The 21,382-nt window shown below is 42.3% G+C and overlaps 1 protein-coding gene across 3 annotated transcripts; it reads left to right on the plus strand.

Moving 5' to 3' along the window:
• Nucleotides 1–2,985: 2,985 nt before the first annotated feature.
• LOC129194312 (carbohydrate sulfotransferase 15-like) lies at nt 2,986–21,158 on the plus strand. Of its 3 annotated transcripts, XM_054799452.1 has the most exons (9): nt 2,986–3,316; nt 4,085–4,191; nt 11,124–11,649; nt 15,154–15,493; nt 16,149–16,292; nt 18,683–18,839; nt 18,896–19,052; nt 19,833–19,980; nt 20,050–21,158. In XM_054799452.1, exons 3-9 carry the CDS (start codon nt 11,188–11,190, stop codon nt 20,262–20,264), a joined length of 1,623 nt encoding a protein of 540 aa, XP_054655427.1. In that variant the 5' UTR covers nt 2,986–3,316; nt 4,085–4,191; nt 11,124–11,187; the 3' UTR covers nt 20,265–21,158. The 3 variants fall into 3 exon arrangements, with proteins under 3 accessions (XP_054655427.1, XP_054655425.1, XP_054655426.1); XM_054799450.1 differs by lacking the exon at nt 4,085–4,191; XM_054799451.1 differs by lacking the exons at nt 2,986–3,316; nt 4,085–4,191 and adding an exon at nt 5,222–5,763.
• The last annotated feature ends 224 nt before the right edge of the window (nt 21,159–21,382 follow it).

Raw genomic sequence — 21,382 nt, forward strand, 5'->3', positions numbered from 1 at the left:
AGCTGATGATGCGTTTCATTGTCTGAGAACATTGTTTTGCAATGGCCCAAGTTGGAAAATACCAAAAACAGCAGGTGCTTCAAAGTACAGTGTTCCCTCTCTGCATCGTGGTTCAACTTTCGTGGCCTCAGTGTTTCGTGGCCCTTTAAGAAGAATTGCATTGTGGGGAGTTGAGTGTTGTAGTTCTGTGCTAGTCTCTCTCTCTTCTCTCTCTTCTGTCTGCACCGCACATTGTCTTCCGTGTCCTGATTGGCTGACCATAGTCAATGGATCTCCTTTGTGCCATCTGCTGTTGTGGTCATATCTAGGAAACTAGCTAACCGTGTGAGCTGCTTGCTAACCGCCCATAAACAATGGAAGATGAAGCTAACCGTGTGACTCTGATCGCTGTATGAGCTGTCGAGCGAGAAACGATTGCCAACGCAATGTTCAAGCACGCACAGACGACGGCTGTGTGCTCATGCGATATTATTTTTGTGAGCTGATGTGATCACATACAGCAAACAACACACGTCACACAGTCGTGACTCCACAACCCCATAGCATGCTACAGGTGGAGATTTAAACGACATGACTCGGTATGACATCATATTGAGATACTACTTTGGTGGTTACGAGGGGGGACCTTTGGCATGTGGAGGGGGCGGGGTAAGGAAGGCGGAAGTGAGAAGGGCAAGCTAGTCATGCTAATCTGTTTGTGCTCAACTGCTCTGTTTTGCTGCCAGGTTATAAATAAAAGCTTGCCTGAAGCAAGAGGAAAGTTTCCTTCCTTCCTGGAGAGCTATGCTCTATTTTCCCTCTGACACATACGACACCATGACACCTAATATTACGATTTTGGTCTCCTAAATTTATGACTTTATTTTACACTGTACAGCTTTATTCTCGTAATATTACGACTTTTTTCTCGTAAATTTACAACTTTATTCCCGTGAATTTGCAATTTTCATTCTTGTAAACCTACCACTTTATTCTCCTAATATTATGACTTTTTCTCATAAATTTACATCTTTGTTCTCGTAATTTCCAACTTTTTTCTATAAGAATAATGTTGTACATTTACGACTTTTATTCTTGCAAATTTCCTACTTAATTCTAGTAAATTTACAACTTTTATTCTTGGAAATTTACAACTTTATTCTTGTAAATTTCCGACTTCTATTCTTGGACATTTACGACTTTATTCTCGTAATAGTACAACTTTTTTCTCATAAATTTACCAATTTATTCTAGTAAATTTACAACTTTGATTCTCATGAATTTAACGCTTTATTCTTGTTACACTTACGACTTTTATTCTCGGAAATTTACAACTTTATTCTAGTAAATTTGCGACTTTTATTTTTGGAAATTTACTACTTTATTCTGGGAAATTTACGACTTCTATTCTTCCACATTTACGACTTTACTCTTGTAATAGTACAACTTTTTTCTCATAAATTTACGAATTTATTGTAGTAAATGTGCAACTTTGACTCTCATGAATTTACCGCTTTATTCTCGTAATATTACCACTTTTTCTCTTAAATTAACAACTAAATTAACCACTTTATTCTAGTAAATTTACGATTTTTATTCTTGGAAATTTACGACTTTATTCACGTAAATTTACGACTTCTATTCTTGGACATTTACAACTTTATTCTCGTAATAGTACAACTTTTTTCTCATAAATTTACCAATTTATTCTAGTAAATTTACAACTTTGATTCTCATGAATTTACCGCTTTATTCTCGTAATATTCCAACTTTTTTTGACGAGAATAATAAATTTACGACTTATATTCTTTAAAATTTAAACTTCTTTCTGGTAATATTATGAGTTTTTCTCTTAAATTTATGGGAAAAAAGTTGTAAATCTATGAGAAAAAAACATAATATTATGGGAATAAAGTCTTGGAAATGTATGACTTGTAAAAGCTATTCTGAATTCCATTCATCTTGACTGTGACAATATCTGCCATGTAATGATGATGACAATGATCCGCCACAGCCAAGTGAGTGTCCCAGTAAATGCACCAAACGCATTCCAGAGTCAAACAAGAGCGTCTTAAATGTGAGGACCCATGTCAAAGGTACAAGGACCGCACAAGCAGGGAATCACGCCAGGAGCACACGGGAGAACAAATAAGCCATGTCAGCTTAGCCACAAACTCACACGCCACTGTCATTAACTCACCTGCAAACAGTTTTTTTTGTCTGTGGATTGTTTGTACCTGCGCTGCACTGCCAACACATTTTAAATGCTGTGATGTATTTAAGGAACAAATTGAGGCGTGGATAAAGCAACATCTGCACCCTACAAATTACATTTCCGACAAGCACCTGCTGAAATAAATAAAACTGAGGATTTAAACCACATAATTTATTGAGGAGTGTAGAGTTGACTATACGGGTGTTATTTCATGTCTACGGGGCTCTAATAATGGTTTAAAAATTTGCATTTACAAAGTGCTAAACAGGTTTTCCATGCTCTAACTACAAAAATATTCAGTTTATTCAGATTGAAGGTATAAATCACGTTCAGGTCTGGACCCAATTAACGACGATAAACGAGGGATGACTGAATATTTTTTTTACAGTGTATACATGTATTTAAGTGCATTTCCAATTGTTTTCTGCATGTAAACCTATAAAAACGTGTTTCGTGTTAACATTTTTGGCTTTCTGGAACGCTTAATTAGATTTACATCATTTCAAATGCATTTGAATAGCGTCCATTTCGGTTAGAGCCAGACCTCCTGGAATGAATTAACGATGCTAACCAAGGTTCCACTGTATAAACATATATATTTATTCTGTTCAATAAATACATTCGTTCATTTCCTCAAAGTGAACCCACCGCGCATAACTTGATTTTACACTCGGCTCAGAGCCCGCGAATACATCGTGCACTGTTGTGCGCCTAGCCCCGCCCAGCTGGCTTGCTTACCAACATGGCGGACTTTCTGCTGTATTGCGACGCATTTTCGGCTAAGCGGGAAGTCTTACTGCTCTCGTGTGTCTGGTCAGTGTAGTAACGTCGCTGTAGCATAATTCAGCCTTCATCGAGCATGAGAGGAGGCGAGCGCTCGTAGGAGGATGAGCGCCCTCCCCTCGCTCCTCACTCGGATGGAGGCAGCGGAAAGTCACTCATTTGTGCTGCTAAAGCCGACCATGAACACAGCCCACGCTCGACACACACTCCGCGGACTTAATATTCCTCGCAGACAGACTAGACACCTGTCCTGTCTTCCATTCTGCAGTGGATTAACATGGATTGTTTGATTGATTGATCATGTCTGGCCAGCTGGACCTGATAGCGCCCAACTCTACTGTGAGTGTTGTTTTGTTTACTACCTAAAAAAATGATAAATTTCACCTAAATCTATTATATATGTGATATTATATATTATAAAATACTGTCATCTCTTTTAATGAACTGCATAGTTTAATCGGACACGAAACACAACACTGTGTTGCTAGCCTGTTTGATTTACATTTAGCACAAAGTTACACAAAAAGTTCAAACTAATGAAATACAAATTCATCATTCTCAAACTGTGGTGTGGGTACCGCTGTTGGTACGCAGGCTCTGCCTAGTGAGATTGTTGTTTAAATAATAAAACATTGTATTAAAGACATATACTAGTACTTATGTAACAACTGGACAAAGTCAAATGTGTTAGCCATGTATTCAAATGAACATCTCCTTTACTAGAGTAGTGGTTAGTATGTCTGCCTCATAGTCAGGCAATCTGGGTTCAAATATCACTTTTGGCGTCACAGAGATGGTAGTACTTGCAACGCTAAGTATTTCTGAGGTGCGACATGGTGTAAAAAAAGTTTGAGAACCACTGATTTAAGTCGACAAATTATTGATCTTTCTTGTTTTGAGCTTTTTCTTGCATACATCAAAAACACAATTTAATTCAATATTAATTGTCTTTATGTTACATAAAGACCAGTAAATAATTTTCTGTGGGACGTGCATGGATGAGGACGTTAGAGAGTAAAAAAGTTGTTTAGAAACAGTTTGCCAGTAGTGAGATTAGCGCTCCAAAACCCTTGATTTTTTATGTGTGTGTGTGTGTAATCCTAAAAGATAACCCCAAGCCAGTTAAATCTTCTCCCTCATGATGAAACATCTGCACAGTGTCAGACACCATCGTTACAGTTGGCCGAAGCGCAGACGTTACAGCGAACAGATAAGTAAATATTTGTGAATGTTTGCGCTTCTGATTGTCCTTCTGTTTACTCTAATGGGACTTATTGTTTACATTTGAGTGTGGTTGGTTCCTTCTACTACTCTACGGTGCTGCATGGGGGTCTGGCCATTGGTGGTGTAGTGGTTGACATAGCTGACCTCAGTGTAGCTGGCGTGGGATCGATTCCCATTCACAATTATCCTGAGAGTTAATGGCGATGAGTTCACCCTAAAACTGGGCACACACTGAACAATTTTATAGAAGGGTTAGCATTAAGGCCAGGTCACAACCGGTTGCACGGGCTCCTACGGCCAGTCTACGTGCATAAAAAGGCAAGAAACGCTCAGACGGCACGCGTGTGACGTGCTGATTTTTGAGCCGTAGAGTAGCCGCAAAGGTTCTTTGTCATGTCAAACAAACTCTACGGGCGCTTGTGTTTTTTTCAGGTTGCAAGACAAAGTTACACACTTTGTACGTCTTCATGCGTTGTCCTCATGTCAGGTTTTTTTTGGTATGTCGCATTTACGGACGTCTGTGTGTCCACACGTCACATGTGCACCCCACTTATGTAATGAGTGCGGCCAACGCACGTTCAGATATTTTGTACGTCCTCCATGCGTGTTGAGATCTTACTCCATCATGGTCCCCACAGCTATGTTCTCTACCCAAAACAAAAAAGCCCCAGCAATTTGGGGAATGCCAAAATTGCACCTCCAAAGAAACTGTACGTCTGGTTGTGACCTAGGCTTTCAGGAAAAAAGTTTTCCTCCCACTTCGTGTGGAAGTGGTAAGTTTTTCCCTTCTTAAGTTTACAAGAAATAAAGTTGTGAATAACGTTCAAATAAAATAAAGTTTTGAGGCTAACTGCTTAGCTTGCCCGCGTGTTAGCTCGCTAGCTTCCTAGCTAGCGACTGTCTCAAGTCCTGCAGCATAAGAGTTGCAATGTAAGCAATGAATAATAGGAGCGTAAAGGTGACTTTAGGAGTGTTATTTCAGGGCTCTGATAATAAAAAAAAACATATTTAGAAAATCCTAACCAGGTTTTCTGTGCTTTCACTGGGAAAATATTCAATCTATTAACATTGAATCCTATATCGCAGAAATTCATTTATTGCAGGCGGTTCTGGAACCAGTTGCCCGCACTTACTGTATATATTTGCCATAGAACTGGTAGACAGCCAACTATTTGTAGAAAGGGGTAAACATATACACGTGTAAGACTTTAACGATGTCAAGGCATGTCTGTTCAACTTGAGAGCTGGACTTTTACTCAGATTTCAGTCTGCAGTGTGTAGCTTCTGGTTCAACACTGGTTGAAAGAGTGCCTGTCGAACCGGACCAACCTGCAAGGAAGGAGGATACAGATTTGTAAATGTCTAAGTTGTCGCACCAATGTAGCACCCCCATTTGCACACACCCAAGACAAACCTCCCTCAGGCATGCTGCCTTGTGGTACATTTGGTCTGAAAGCAGGAAGGCTTTAGGTTGTCCCACCACCGTCACCTTGAAATAGTGGAGTACAGCATCCTGAGATGTCCAAACCTTTGCTTCTTTTGGCATTCTTCCCATGGTTGAGGTAAGGCTGAAAGTATGAGGAGGAGGATGAGAGAGAAGTATCATATCAGATTGTTTCATCTGGGGGTCCACCACTCCAAGTGGGAGAGAAGAATTTGTGCTGCAGCATCGGGAATGTGGGAGGACGACGAATGTTCTGGCAGCATCTCCGACTTTCTATTTCAAGTTGAGTTTGCTGTTTTGTGAGATTACAACATCGTGTCCTTTCTAAGCAAAAAAAAAAAGTTTCATTCTTATCTGCAGGCGTCATTCCCTTGCCATCAAGTCATTTTCCCCGTGGCTGATGGTTTTCCCTTCTTCCAGTCCTTGTGCTGATGTTTTAATGTGTTATTTCTAACTTGTTTTTGCAAAGGCACCATACCGTGTGTTTTTTTACTCAAACGTATTCTGGCGTCTGCCTGAACTGTTTGATTGACATTTTATAAATATGAAACGGGAACTTTCCGCACTCTGAAAACCACATGCATGCTGTCAGTCAGATCAGCCCATCTCCACCGGCCTCGATTACTTTAGCGAATGGCTTCAGAAAATAAATATTTCACGATATCAGCTTTATAGCAGCGCGTGACCCTTAGTGCATTCACAGACGTGAGGTCCTCACTCAGTGAGTGTGAGAGTTGCAGTATCGGAGAAAACAAGCGCGATCAAGCTGCTACATGTCATGTACGTGAACTGGATTACTGTCAGGGTTCTGTCTTACACAATAAGAGTGTCGACAAGTCCCAGAAGAGCTTTTTTGTCAACGCAATCGCCAGCCAAGTGCACTCTGAGGTGAACCCAATTATTGGGGAAGGCGCTAGGTTTCCAGGACCACCACCACTTTCAGTTTTAGTACAAACTATGAAAAAATATACAAATATTTATAATTTTACATGCAGAAAACATCCATCTTCTACTGTATGCCGCTTATCCTCACTAGGGTCGTGGGTATGCTCGAGCCTATCCCAGCTGACTTTGGCCGAGAGGCGAGGTACACCCTGGCCTGGTAGTAGTAGTAGTAGTAGTAGGTCGCATATCGACGAACAACCATTCACTCTCATTTTCATACCCATGGACAATTTAGAGCCTCCAACTAACCTAACATGCATGTATTCGGAATGCTATGTGGGAGGAAACCGGAGTACCTGGAGAAAACCCACGCAGGCATGGGGAGAACATGCAATCCACACAGAGATACCCAACGGAGATTCGAACCAAGATCTTCCCGATCTCCTGACTGTGTGACATGCTAACCACGAGGCCACCGTGCGGCCCTATGCAGAAAACAATGCAAAATAATTAGAAATGATGAATGAATGGAACTTATTGCTGATGCAGACTGTCCTTTGAATTAAAAAAAAAGCCTTCTTGCCGTCTGATGGTTATCAGACTGCACTCGGCACCAGCAACAACCTTCATGTAGGCAGAGGACCAGTGGGAACTTCTGGCTCAGGGCCGGTGACATTTTTTGTGTCTACCACTTGACTTTTTAGTTCCATAACCTTGAGGATGTTTGAAAAAGTTCAACCTCAGCAGCAATGGCGCGCTGCGAGAGAGAGGCCTTGCTTATGCAGCTCGACAATCCCACCGCCTTCAAAGAAAGAAAGCTTTTTTGCCTTTGCCAGAAAGAGATCAGGCCAGTGTGACACTAAATCACATTCAATCCACATTTCTGCCAAGATGTTTGCGCTTAAAGGCTGTGCTCTTAAACTTTCGATCCGCTGATGAACAGCCTATTTCACTTTAATGCTCTACTTAGAACCTTTTTAAGATCCAACAGTGCAAAATGTAAATTCTTGCAATTTTTCAACTGGTCTCTAAATTGTGATCAGAATGCATGTATTATATGTATGTATATTTTTTTGCTCGACTTGCAAGCAGATTGTATCGGTGCCCCCAGCAGACCTGCAGAGCAGCAAGTTGTCATGCAACGTGTGACGTCACCAAAACTCCTAAGCTACATAAAGTCGACTTCTATGAGTGGTTTAGTACACAGCAGCTAGCATAAAAATCGCTAGTTAAAAAAAACATGATGATGTAACAACCACAACACTCTACCTGTTAGATGAGTCATCATTTCCATTCATACACCAATGACGACGTTTCAATGTCAAATTCCAAATCAGACATTCAGTACAAGCCTGCCAAGACCCCTTGGCTGCGGTTTAAGACATTAATATCAACATTTGCGGTACCCTCACGTTCTCCAAATAAAGGGGTTTACAGTAACGCTCCACTGGCCTCCCGAAATAGCCGTAGTAAACCTGGGATGACCCTTTTGGCACCTGTAATTATACTGCCTCTTCCTCACACCCTGCACAGTAGGACACATCCTCAGCTGCTGTCTGCTTGTTATTAATGCCACATTGGCCTTAAAGTGCAGCTAAAGCAAACAGACCCTCACTATAAGGAAAACATACGCGTGCACGTGTACACACAGCTACACGCGTGTGCAAATACACAGTGGAACCGAGGCGCACAGCTGCGCTCCATATGTCAAGGTGGGCTTCCCTTCCCTTGGCTTGGCAGGTCTAGACGGAGGCCATATTTAAACAAGAGGTTTGATATGACTTTTTCCAAGTCCGTTGTTTTGTTTGACTGTGGTTGTTTAGCAGATTAGAAGAACATCATTCATCACGGACACAAAAACTTTGGAATTAGTTCAAGCAGGGGTGTAGAAACTGTTTCCACCGAAGGCCCCATACTGACAAATGAATGGATGCGGGGGCCATGCAACTTGTGTAGATACGCAAAGATGGTTTTTGTTGTTAAAGAAAAAAACCCCAACAGCCTGATTCTCAGCTTTGCGTTATCCGTGACAGAGCGTATTATTAGTATGACCTTTTCTCATTACAGCCGACCCTCGCAACATCGTGGTTTGATTATCGCTCCATCGCCATGTTAAAGTAATGAATGAAATGATCGCGGTGTGGTGGTAGACTACGATCTATTCTCAGTCAAACATAGTGAAATACAAGTGATATGTATTATTCTGTAGTGATGGAAATTGCAGCTCTTTTTAGAGAGACGGTTCTTTTGGCTCCCTAGTGGCTCCTCAATTATTATTATTATTATAATTATTTATTTTTTATAATTATTTATTATTATTCAATTATTACCATCTCAAATTATGTGTATCGCATAAAATGAATTACTAATGTCAAAAATCCATGACATCAAATGTTTATTATTCAAATGGATTTATTTGCTCCAAAAATATATTATAACAATGTTAGAATGTTTCTCACGAAAGAATCGGCTCTAAGAGCACCACAGCATGTTTAACCCCACCCCTCCCTCTGCTCAGTGTGGATACGGAGACGCCGCCACACATCTTGACCAATGACATCCGCCTTTAACAGAAAAAAACACGAGGAAAAAACTAATTGGCTACCAGCTACACGAATCGGCTCCTATCGTTCATTTCATTTCTCTTAGAGCCGATTCGTTCGTGACCACCACGTCACTTGTGTGCTGGTCAGGAGGCGGCGGTAATGACACAAACCACTGAGACACGACCTTACACGACATTAACTTAACACTGCACTGAAGTCATGAAGTCAGCCAATGCATGTCCCGCATGATAGAGTGAAAAAAAAATTCTCCTCCCATTCTTTGTGGAAGTGGTACACTTTTGGCTTAAGTTTAGAAGAAATGAACTGGCTAGCTTGCTAGCTAGAGGCTGTCTCGAGCCCCTGCAGCAATGTGATGCAAACAGTGAATAACAGGAGTGTAAAGATTACGACAGGCGTGTTATTTCATGTCTACTGGGCGCTCTTAATGTTAAAAACCGTATTTTCAAAGTCACAGACAGGATTTCTCTGCTAAACTACGAAAATATTCAATTTATTAATATTGAATCGCCGTTGGGTCTGAAACCAATTAACTGATATTTTATGCTTATTTTTTTTTAAAGAAATATTCTTATTTATAATGTTAACATTACGTCTTTATTTTCATAACATTTTGACTTTATTATCATAATATTATAACAACTTCATTTTTGTTTCATTTGATTTTTTTTTATCCTTTTTTTCTTGTAAAATTACTTATATTTTTTTCTTTTTAAATTTGTTTTTTGTTTGTTTGTTTTAGTTTTCTTGTTTAATCCTATTAGAATGTGTTAGAATGTGCCAAGGGCCAATAAAAAAAAGCCGCGAGCCGTAAATGGTCCCCGGGCTGCACTTTGGACACTCCTGCTTTAAATGTCATCTATTTTTTAGTATTTTTCACCAAGTCTCCGAGGTCCCACAGTAGTGTATTGGAAAGTAGGGTAGCCTCGATGTTGGAATTTCGACAGATTAAAAGTGCTTTTCGTAAGCCCGACTGGCAGCATGCCGTTTAGTGTGTCTGTAGCTTTAATGCTAATGCTCTGTGTTTGTTCACGTTGAGTGTGCATCTCCAAGAAGCGCTATCGTGCACTTAGTCTATCCACTTTTCACGTGTACACTGTAACCGCACTTGTCCAACATAAAAGATGCCATATATCACATACAACAAGGGAACAATGGTTCGCTAAATGATCTAACTTACAGGGCAGAGCTCCATGCGTTATTTTAAGATGTGTAGTGAAGCCTGCTTTTTCACAAAGCCGTCTTCCATGAAGTGTTGTGGGAGGCAATACATTTTTGTCACGTTTTGGACACATGACCATTATTTTGCACAATAGGGACTTTTAAAGTTTCATACAGATTTGCTGCCAAGTTTTCATTCCCAGAGTGTGGAAAGCCACTTTGAGCAGCAGGAAGTGAGTGCAAGTCGAGTTTGTGAGCCCTTTCTGTGATTGTTTAAGTTTGCCATCAACACAGATGCTGTTACTTCCTAAAGTGGCTGTGCTTTCGCCCTCTTCCCAACACTGCAGTCGCATTCGCGGGAGGTCACGGTGTATTTACGCTACTATAAACACAGAGGCGCACTAACAGAGCGTGCTCCACAAGGGGCCAGCGATCTGTACATTGTCACGCAGGGACAAGGACAACCTGTGCTGCAATCATTCCTGTGTTCTTACTTTTATATCTGGCAGGAAATCCAAATAAACAAATCCTGTGCACCTGTATCAATACCCAGTCTGTTCGTTCATGATCTGCACAATTATCCTCAAGGGTTCACAAAATAAAAAAAGCTCTCAAGCGTCCCTCCTTTTAGTTCTCAGAGAATTAATGTTGTGTTCTTAGGGTTGAATTACAGAGTAAGTATTATTCTGACCTCCAAAGTCTCACGGTGGAACTCGTCTCTATGTTAAAACAACAGACCACACGCACACACTTCACGCACTTTTGAGGCTAAAAGTAGGAAGCTTCAAATTCACACGCGACGTGACTATGAAAAGAATCTAGCATGAAAGGCATATTCTGTGCTTTAACAAGTGTTTCCAATTTGCAGAAAGACTGAAGGGTGTAAGGCCAGCCAATGAGTGTCTCCCTCCACATGCCTACTTCATGTCAGCATGTCACTGTCGGACTACAAACATGGCAGAACCACCCAGTTGCACCCCGGCTACGTCCCCTACAGCTCTCCTGTGGTCGGACACTACGGAAAAACACCCTTCAGGACATTTCTGGACGTGAGGCACACAAATACGCCTGAAAATGTGCACGTCAAGTCATCCAGGGTGAACTTCTCCAAAGTCCAAATGGCGGTCTTCTTGCTGTGTTTGACTCTGACCTTCCTCATCATGGCTTCTTACGTCCTGATGTGGGACAAGAAAGGACTGCTGACCCCTCCGCCCTATCAGCCCAACGGTGTCGATGTCCCGACCAACGACACCACAGCAGCAGCGGCGGTGGGAGTCTCCTTACAAAGCACTTCAGTAGACATGGAGCAGCTGGTGAGGATGATCCAGTCCGCATTAGAATACCCATCCAGGAAACTTCCTGACCAAAAGGACATCATCGGGACGGACCCCCATGTGAGTCATGTTTTCATGATGTTCATTTTGCACTGTTGGATCATAATGACATTCCACACAGACGTTCAAAATGCCAAAAGAAGAAATGGGAGTGAGGCAAAAAAAACATTTTGAGTAAACAATTGATTGCAAACGTGCATGAAAGTGAAACAGGCTGTTCAACAGCTGACCCAAAGTTTAAGACCGCAGCATTTAAAGGCAAAAACGTGGATTAAATGTGATTTGGTGTCAGGTATTCACACTGTCACGATCTCTCGATGGCAAAGGCAAGAAAGCTTTCTCTCTTTGAACGCAGTCGGATTGTTGAGCTGCATAAGCAAGGATTCTTGCAGCGTGCCATCGCTGCTGACGTTGGACGCAGTAAGACGGTCATTTGAAACTTCTTCAAACATCCTGAGGGTTATGGAACAAAAAAGTCAGGTGGTAGACACAAAATAATGTCATCAGCCCTGAGGCGGAAGATCCCGTTGGCTGTCCGTCAAGACACAGGACCATCCTTGGCCCAAGTGAAGTTTGTTCCTGGTGCCGATTCCAATAACCGTCAGACGGCATCTGCAAGGGAAGGCTTTTAAGAAGAAAAAAACATCTTCAAAGGGCTTGTCTTCTTCAATGCCACAAAATGACCCGTTTGAAATTTGCACGAGAGCACTAAACATGGACACTGAAAGGTGGAGGAAAGTTTTATTCTCTGCTGAGAAAAAAATGTAACCTTGACGGTGCGGATGGCTTCCAGCATTACTGGCGTGACAAGGAGATCCCACCTGAGATGTTTGAGCTGGTGTAAGCATGGATCGGTTACCGGTTTCAAGGTATATCACGTTATGAAAAGTCACGGTTTCGATAGGAGAGAAAGTGGAGGTCCAGCGCGGCCACTAGGTGGAAGTACTTTGTCACGTCCTGTGTTAGTCCTCGCAGTCAAAATTGGGCTTCGATATGTTCTAACCTCAGCGTGTGCTGTGTTGCCATTAATCGGGCATAGACAGCACAGGCGCTAGCAATGAGCGGCGCCTGTTGTCGCTGTTGTTGGTCGACATATTACTCACGTGGAGGGTCACCAAATGTGAAGACGAGATTGGGAAGGAGACAGCAGTGGAGGGTAAGTGGTATAAGCGGTTTACTCTCCACTGAACAACAAGCAACAACCACGTAACAACGTCGCAGTTGCTAACAACAATCACATGACCCGGAAATGGATGTTTGTGGAAAAGTGTGACGTGCCACTATGAAATAATAATGGAACATTACGAGTTTAAAAACAAAATATTTGTGTCGTGACCTTCTTGGGCCACTTGATCGCATTTATGAACAGTTTACTTTTTTTTTTTTTACAAAGAAAATATCTGTGGTGTTGTGACTTGAGTTGCAGGATTAGTTGTGGACTGCATTGACAACTGCATTTTATTTATTTATTTGGAAAGAATTCAGTTATTTTTTGTTGTTATTTTAAAAACACATGTTTACTTTCCTCGTGTTATCTTTTAGGGTCTAAAAATTATTGTTTTGAATTGCCTTTTTTAGTCTTCTCAATAAAGATATTTCAAAGTAACACACATTAGAGCTGTAATTACAATGCCCTGAAACAATCAAACCGTGATATTTTTGCCTGAGGTTATCATACTGTCAGAATCTCCTATTGGCCCATGCCTAATCTGGGGTGCTTTTTCCGTCGATGGAACAATGGAGCTTCAGGTTGTGCAGGGGCGTCGAACGGCAGCTAGCTATGCGGAGATGTGGCAGGGGGCGTCCCTCATGACTGAAGGCCCTCGTCTGTGTGATGATGACTGGCCTTTTCAGCAGGACAACGCTGCAGTTCACAATGCCCGCCTGACAAAGGACTTCTTCCAGAGGAATAAGCTCACTCTTTTGGACCATCCTGCGTGTTCCCCTGATCCAAATCCAACTGAGAACATTTGGGGATGTATGGCAAGGGAAGTTTTTTTTGGATATTTTATTTTTATTTTAGTGGGGTTTTGTGTTTTTGAGCTGTGGTCTTAAACTTTTGATGAGCGGATGAACAGCCTATTTCACTTTAATGCTTGTTTACTCAAAACATGTTTCTGTCTCACGCCCATTTCTTCTTTTTTGCATTTCGAAGCTCTACTTAGAACCTCCTGAAGATCCAACGGCGCAAAATGTAAATTCTTGCAATTTTTCGATTGGTCTGTTTGATCAGGAGTGTATCTTGGTCGTAAGTGCGTACAGAAGCCTACAGGCCAAAAGATTGGACACACCTTCTCATTCAATGTGTTTTCTTTATTTTCATTGAAGGTTCTCAAAACTATGAATGAACACATGTGGGATTATGTACTTAACAAAAAAAGTGTGAAATAACTCTAAATATGTCTTATATTTTAGATTCCTCACCCTCGGAGTTTGACAGCTGAGTTTGACAGCTAAAATAATGAAATACAGTCATGGACAAAAGTCTTGTCATAGGTAGACAGTATGAAGTAAAAACCTCATAACTCCCTAACTAATCCCCCTATTGTTACTATGGTTCATATGAATCATTTCAGTCTTGGCATTCTCTGGTAAAAATGACACGACGTGTCTTCGAACCGTCTTGAATCAGATACGTAACAGTCACAAATAGACAGCTTATTAGCTGGACAAAAGTCTTGGTCACGTTTTACACTTCATTGAAATGTATTCAACAAACACTTCTTTGTTTCAGAACAACATCAAAGCATCATAGCAACAAGCATGTTGAACATTTTTACCATGAGAGATTTGATCATTTCAGTATCGGCTGTGGCTTCCCTTTGCTTGGATGACGGTTGACATTCGGCTCGTACAACTGGTTGATGAAGGCATCTGGGATGGCATAAAACACGGCTTCACATGCCTTCCACACGCCTTCCACACGTCATCTAGATTCTTTGGCTTTGTCTTCCAGGTGTCTTCCTTCATTTTTGCCCAAACGTGCTCAATAATGTTCATGTCTGGGGACTGTGCGGGCCACTTTTCGAGAACTTTGATCTTCTTCTGCTGCAGAAATTTCTTGGTAGAGACCGATGTATGGCATGGAGCGCCATCCTGCTGGAAGATCTCGTCCCCTGGGAGCCATCTTGAGAAAATACAACATGTCTTTCCACTGTTTTGCTGATGACCTTGAAATATACAGTAAATATACAGTAGAACCTCATTCATCTGTGCCAGAAGGTCCGACTCTAACCCAATCAAATGTTCCCATAAGAAATCATGTAAATCTGAATAATCCTGTCCAGAAAGGCAAAAATGTTAACACAAAACATGTTTTTTTTTTTTTATAGATTTACATGCAGAAACAATTCAAAATGAATATAAATACATTTTAATGATGAATGAATGAATATTTATTGTTACCTTCACTGAAGATGTGTTGTTGCCAAAGATGTGAGATGTGAGGCCGTGAAAGACACCACCTTCCTGTTACTTCTTCAACTCAGTAGTGGTTTTGCTTTGTCATTATTGCACCTGCTTCTATAAATCATCCATTATGTGACTCTCTGTCCTTGTCCACAGTTGTTCTCCGTGATTCCTCGCCACTTCCTGCCAGGGATCAAAAGCCCCTGTTGGTACGAGGAGTTTGTCGGCGGAACCAGCATCGATCCGTATGCGAGTAACCTCTTCGTCGTGCGTTCGATGAACTTCAAGGGTGTGTGCGACCAGCTGACATCCAACTTCCGCCAGAGCCTGCGCCAACAGGACGGCAAGCTGTTCCGCCTGCGCTGCCTGCCTTATTTCTACATCGTCGGCCAACCAAAGTGCGGCACGACCGACTTGTTCCGCAGGCTGCTGCTGCATCCCGAGCTGCGGTTTAACGTCATGAAGGAGCCGCACTGGTGGACCAGGAGACGCTTTGGCAAGTGTTAGATATTACACAGTCTAATCGCTCAGTGCACTTTTTCAATTTCTGATCCAATACTGATATTGCAGCCTTGAATATCGTCCGATACCGATATCAAGACACACTTTTATTGGAAAAGGCTTGACCAAGTGATATTACTCAAACAGAGAACAGTAGGTGACAGTCAATGACTGGGAGACACACAAGAGATGCATTGTTCTCACACACACTTAACTTTGTCCTTCCAAGCACACGAACTTAAGTTTCACTTTTTTTTCCCCCCAATCTTCCTCATTGATGACAGCACGGCTCGAAAATCAGCACATCACACGCGCGTCCTCCGTGCATTTCTAGCGTTTCTTTGCACGTCGACCGGCCGTAGGAGCCCGTACGACCCGTTGAGACCTGGGCTTTAGCGGCGTAAATTCCGTTCTTTTTTGTTGTTGTTTTTTAGTTTGCAAAAGTATTGTCAGTCCTGTGCTGAGCAGCAATGATGTAAGTTCCATATACAGGTCTTTGGTTATTATCACACACAAAAAAGCCAAAGAAAAAGCAATACTTGCTGACATTTCACCTGAAATCACACCTTTTAGACTTTTCTTTTTCATAAATTCCAATGTAAGCTTGTCTGTACGTTGAGCTGTATTTTGGGTCTTCTGGTGTAATCCAGGTTACATCCGCTTCAAAGAGGGCTTACAGGAAAGATTCCCCGTGGAAGATTACCTGGATCTGTTTGACTTGGCAGCCCACAAGATCCAAGCGTCAAGCAGTGGAAATTCCCCCGGAGGCCGCCGCCCTCTGCAGCTCATAACAGGTGACCACGTGTGAAAGCGGCTTTTGCGTGGGTGGCGGTGTGCGCCGCTATTGTTAGAGGACATCACGCTTCCAGCGGAAGAACCTGTGGGCTTTGTCACTTTGCCTGAACATCCATGCACCTCTCAGGTTTCAGCACGATTTGGCACGCTGTCTTTTACCGCCAGACTTGCTCATTCCTACGAGATGTCTCACGTGTAGAAGCAGATGGAAATGCAATCATATATTGTGAATACGCTGCGGTTAAGGTGGAATTTAATGTTCCGTGCATGTGGAAGGACGCATCAGGTTGACTCAAAGCTGTCCAGAAGACACAAATAAACTTAGAGTTCATAAAAAGGAGGTTTAAAGGGACGAGAAGGTGTATGACATCCCCATCAGCAGCGACTTTTCCCCCATTTTGTCCCGTCAGCCCAGTTCTGGTCAGTTTGTGGTGTTGGAGAAAGTACTTTGGCTGATTGGCTGGGGCGTTTTGCATCTCAAAACAATATGCATTGTCAAGATCAATACATTTGCAGCAAAAAACCCGTTTGACACAAAAAGGTCACACCTGACAATCGCTCAGCATTATTTTCTCTCCTTTCGTATCACTGCGCTGCCGCCTGGAATCACTTGCCCACCTTTCCATCACCTGTTTCACGCAGCGGCGGAGCTATGGGGTGGCCCAGGGATGGCCGTGGCCACCCTGAACTTATTGCCACCTCTATGTGAGTAATGGTCACCTTGGCCACCCCAGTAAAACGTTTGTGGCTCCACCACTGGTTTACTGCTGGGATAGCGACAGCAAACATGTCTGATACCTTTACCAACTGGAATACAGTCATCCCTCGCTATGCCGCGGTTCGAACATCCCGCCCTCACTCTCAAAAAGTAACTCATTCATAAATGCTGGCTGTTTTGTGGTTGAATTCAGCATATTAGCAAGAAATTGTACTTATTCTTGGCCTAAATGAAGCATTTTCAAGCATAAACATGTCTAAATGAACTAACTAAATGAACTAAAATACAAGTACAAGGCAGAAGAAGCATTGTAATTGTGAATGTAGTATTCTACAGTGGCCACTAGGTGTCACTAATACTCTGAGACAGACACCAGATGTGATCGCCATCTCTCAACAGGCACAATGATAACAACACAGGCTTGTGGGGGCCATAACCCACCACAAGCTAAAACTCAACTCTGAAACTCCGACGTCACTTCCTGTCCTCCACACATCTGTCCGCCTGCCACCAAGGTCCCGAGGGAACACATTTACTGTGACACACACGAGCAGGAGTTTTATTTACACCTTAAAGGGCTTATTTACTCTTATTATGTCTGCTATATTGGGTCATACAAGTGTAAAGCCGTTTAAAGCCGCCATTACAATACATTGATGACATTGATGATCACAGGAAGTACGCTGTCTGGAAAAAAAACATCAAGGAACTGCTAACGTGTGAGTCTGTTATCTTATTTATGTCTAATGTGTCCTATTTTTTCTGATTATATCCCCTATATTGTTAAATACAACTGTATATGTGACTATAGGGGTGTTATTTCATGCCTAGAGGGCCCTAATAATGTTAAAGAAGAGCCTAAACAGGTTTTCTGTACCATAGCTACAAAAATATTTGATTTATTAATATTGAATCGTACTTGGTGGAAATTTGCTTATCGCGATAAACCAGGGGCGACTGCACACTGATGCCCGACTTTGTCAGATGGAGTCATGCATACTGTACATATTTTCGTCACATTCCACCACACCTAGCAGCCAATTTGGAATACTACATTGACACTTACAATGCTTCTTCTGCCTTGTATTTCGATTGTAGTTCATTTTTATGCTTGAAAATGCTTAATTTAGGCCAAGAATTAGATACAATTTGCTTCATTGTGCAGTTTTTAAAACTAGCATTGGCCATATTCAACCATGAAGCAGCAATTGTTTATTAATGAATTGTTGAAAAAACGCTGATGTTCGTACCGCAATGTAGCCAGCCCTGAAGCACTTGACATATAACGTATTCAAAAAGTAGATGCATAATAGATATGTAGCAATACAGTACGTATGATTTGTATATTTCTCAGGCCACAAGATGAGAAGGTGTCGCTAAGCTTTTGACTGGTGGCTTCTTCTTCTCTATTTAAAAACACCTGTTCTAACGTACTCTTGTTCTTTTCTATGTAAAAACACCTGTTCTAACGTACTCTTGTTCTTCTCTATGTAAAAACACCTGTTGTAACGTACTCTTGTTCTTCTCTGTTTAAAAACACCTGTTCTAACGTACTCTTGTTCTTCTCTATGTAAAAACACCTGTTCTAACGTACTCTTGTTCTTCTCTATGTAAAAACACCTGTTCTAACGTACTCTATATGTTAAAAGAGCCAGTCGTTGTTGTTCAAAGGTGAAGCCAGTGCATCCACCATGTGGGACAACCAAGCGTGGAGCTATAGCCATGGCGATGGGGAGGAGACAGAGCCCCCCTTCCTGGCCCAGGACTTCATCCACATGGTCCAGCCCGGTGCCAAAATCATCATCATGCTCCGAGATCCTGCAGAGAGGTGGGACCAGCAGACCGGCGTGTTAACTGTAGAGTCTAACAATCTCTGTTCTTCAGGTTGTATTCCGACTACTTGTACTTCAAGACGGCCAACAAGTCGACAGAGGACTTCCATCAGAAGGTCATAGAATCTGTGCAGCTCTTTCAGTCCTGTCTTTTGGGGGGGTCGCTTCGATCCTGCGTGTACAGCGCCAGCCTGTCCAACTCCATGCCGGTATGCTTCTTATCTTTTTCCACAGCAGGGACGTCCAAAGTGCGGCCCGGGACCCATTTCTTTCTTTCTTTTATCGGCCCTCAGCACATTCTAAAAATACAATTCAACTAAAACAAGAAAAAAGACATAATATGAAGAGAAATGACACCATTGAAATATCAAAGACTAAAAATGTAAAATGAGACACAAGAAAAACAAGTTGTATTGTTATGATGAAGTCCAAATATCAGAATAAAGACATAATATTAAGAGGGGCAAAATGTTAGTTGAAAAAGTTTGGACACCCGCTCCCCCCACCTGCATTGACATACAGTCTACTCTACTACAAGTAGATCTTTGCTGCCCTCGATGTCACTGGCTAGCTGTAAGCTGTGGCGCCCTCTTGCGGACTTTCGCTCTCAGTACAGCTTGAGCACATCCACTTCAACGTCAAACAAACGCGTGCAAAATGTTCATCTCACATGTATGGAAGCCCGTGTACGCCACGCAAAGAAAAAAAAATAAAGCAATGGTAAATCACAATTATGAGATTATGACTTTATCTTGTCATTTGGACTTTTTATCTCGCAATTTGGACTTTTTATCTCATAATTATGAGTTTTTATGTAGTAAAATGGACTTTTTATCTCATCATTATGCTTTTGATCTCATAATTTGGACTTTTTACTTACCATGGGGATATTCTTTCTCTCTCGGCGGTGGGAACGGGCTTCCATGAACATGACAGAATGAGGAGAAGCACAGAATAAGCTGACTTTTGTGCTCATTGGGTGATTCAAGGTGAGGCTGAGCCTGGGCTTTTATATTGTCTTCTTGCTGGACTGGTTGAGCGTTTTCCCCAGGGAGCAGGTCCTTGTTCTCCGCTTGGAGGACTACGCCGCAAACCTTCAAGGGACTTTGGAAAAAGTGTTCTCCTTCCTGAACACCGGTAGGTCAAAAGTTTAGGCATGATCATTTAACAAAAGCGCTATAATAGAGTATCTCATCTTCTCCTTAGGTCCTTTATCTCTGCAAGTGGAGGCGGCGCTGACTAAAAGTCCATCGTCCAATACCCGGCGGCCGGCTGACAGGGATCTCGGCCCCATGCTGCCGTCCACCAGGAAGCTCCTTTGGGAGTTGCACCAGCCTTTCAACCACAAGTTGGCCACTGTGCTGGACAACAAGGCCTTCCTGTGGAGTGACAATGACTTCCTGCAGGGGGAACGCTCTTAAAAGCTGTGGACGAATGTGACAGGTTTTGATTGTGCTATTTATTTCTTTTTGACTGTTTAGTAAAATCAAATGGAAGAATGGACATTTTATAAGTGCAATAGCAAAGCATATTTTCCTTACTATGTGAAAAGAGGAACCTGCCCCTTGGTGTCATTCCCGTTGCCGTGATGTGGTGTTCCACCCTCTCACAAGAAACTCTTTCAGCCTGATGACCATCTGATGATGTCATGACATTTTTTGACAATAAAATCAGACGGCAAATGAACTGCCTCCTCCCTTCAACTGATGCGATACATTCCTCCATTCACATTCTAAAAATATCCCTTCACAAGAAACCTTTGTGCCCTTCTTGACGCCGGGCCGTCTTCCAGAAGTCTTCGCCTTGGTGCGCCGGCAGATGCGCTCACACCTGCGTGCTACCATCCACGAGCAAGCGCTGCACTGGTGGTGCACCGATCCCGCAGCGAAATCAACTTTCGGAAACAGTCCTGACGCTCGCTGGACTGTCTTGGGCACCTGGAGGGCTTCTTCACAGCAACTCAACCTCTCTCCCTGAAGTTCTTGATGTGATAAATGGTTGATTGAGTTTCAGTCTTACTAGCAGCAATATCCTCGCCTGTGAGGCCCTTTTTGTGCTAAGCAATGATGACTGCGCGTGCTTCCTTGCAGGTAATCATGGTTAACAGAGGAAAATCAAAGATCTCAAGATTTCCGTTTACAGCTTCCAGTCTGTTATTCTCCCTTATTCAGCGTGAAATTGTCATCTCCAGCCTTTGTCCTTGCCAACATTCACGCCTACAGCGTGTCAACCAGAGAACCACTAACACGATATCAGCTGCTCCTTTTGTGGCTGGGCTGAAATGCAGTAGAAATGTTTTTTGGGGATTAAATTCATTTTCATGACAAAGAGGGACTTTGCCATTCATCTTTTCAATCAAAGCATTCTGCAGTACGGTGTGCCCTCACTCTATCGCGGTTCACCTTTCACGGATTTGCTGTTTCTCTGAAATATTTTATTGCTTCTTTTTTTTTTTTTTTTTACACTTGCACATGTTTTGCGTCTGCATTGCCCCACAGTCGGCCATGCCAACGAAAGCTGACGACCGGCTTAGCACTGC

The sequence above is a fragment of the Dunckerocampus dactyliophorus genome, chromosome 14, assembly GCF_027744805.1.
Source record: "Dunckerocampus dactyliophorus isolate RoL2022-P2 chromosome 14, RoL_Ddac_1.1, whole genome shotgun sequence".
Taxonomy (NCBI): Eukaryota; Metazoa; Chordata; class Actinopteri; order Syngnathiformes; family Syngnathidae; genus Dunckerocampus; species Dunckerocampus dactyliophorus.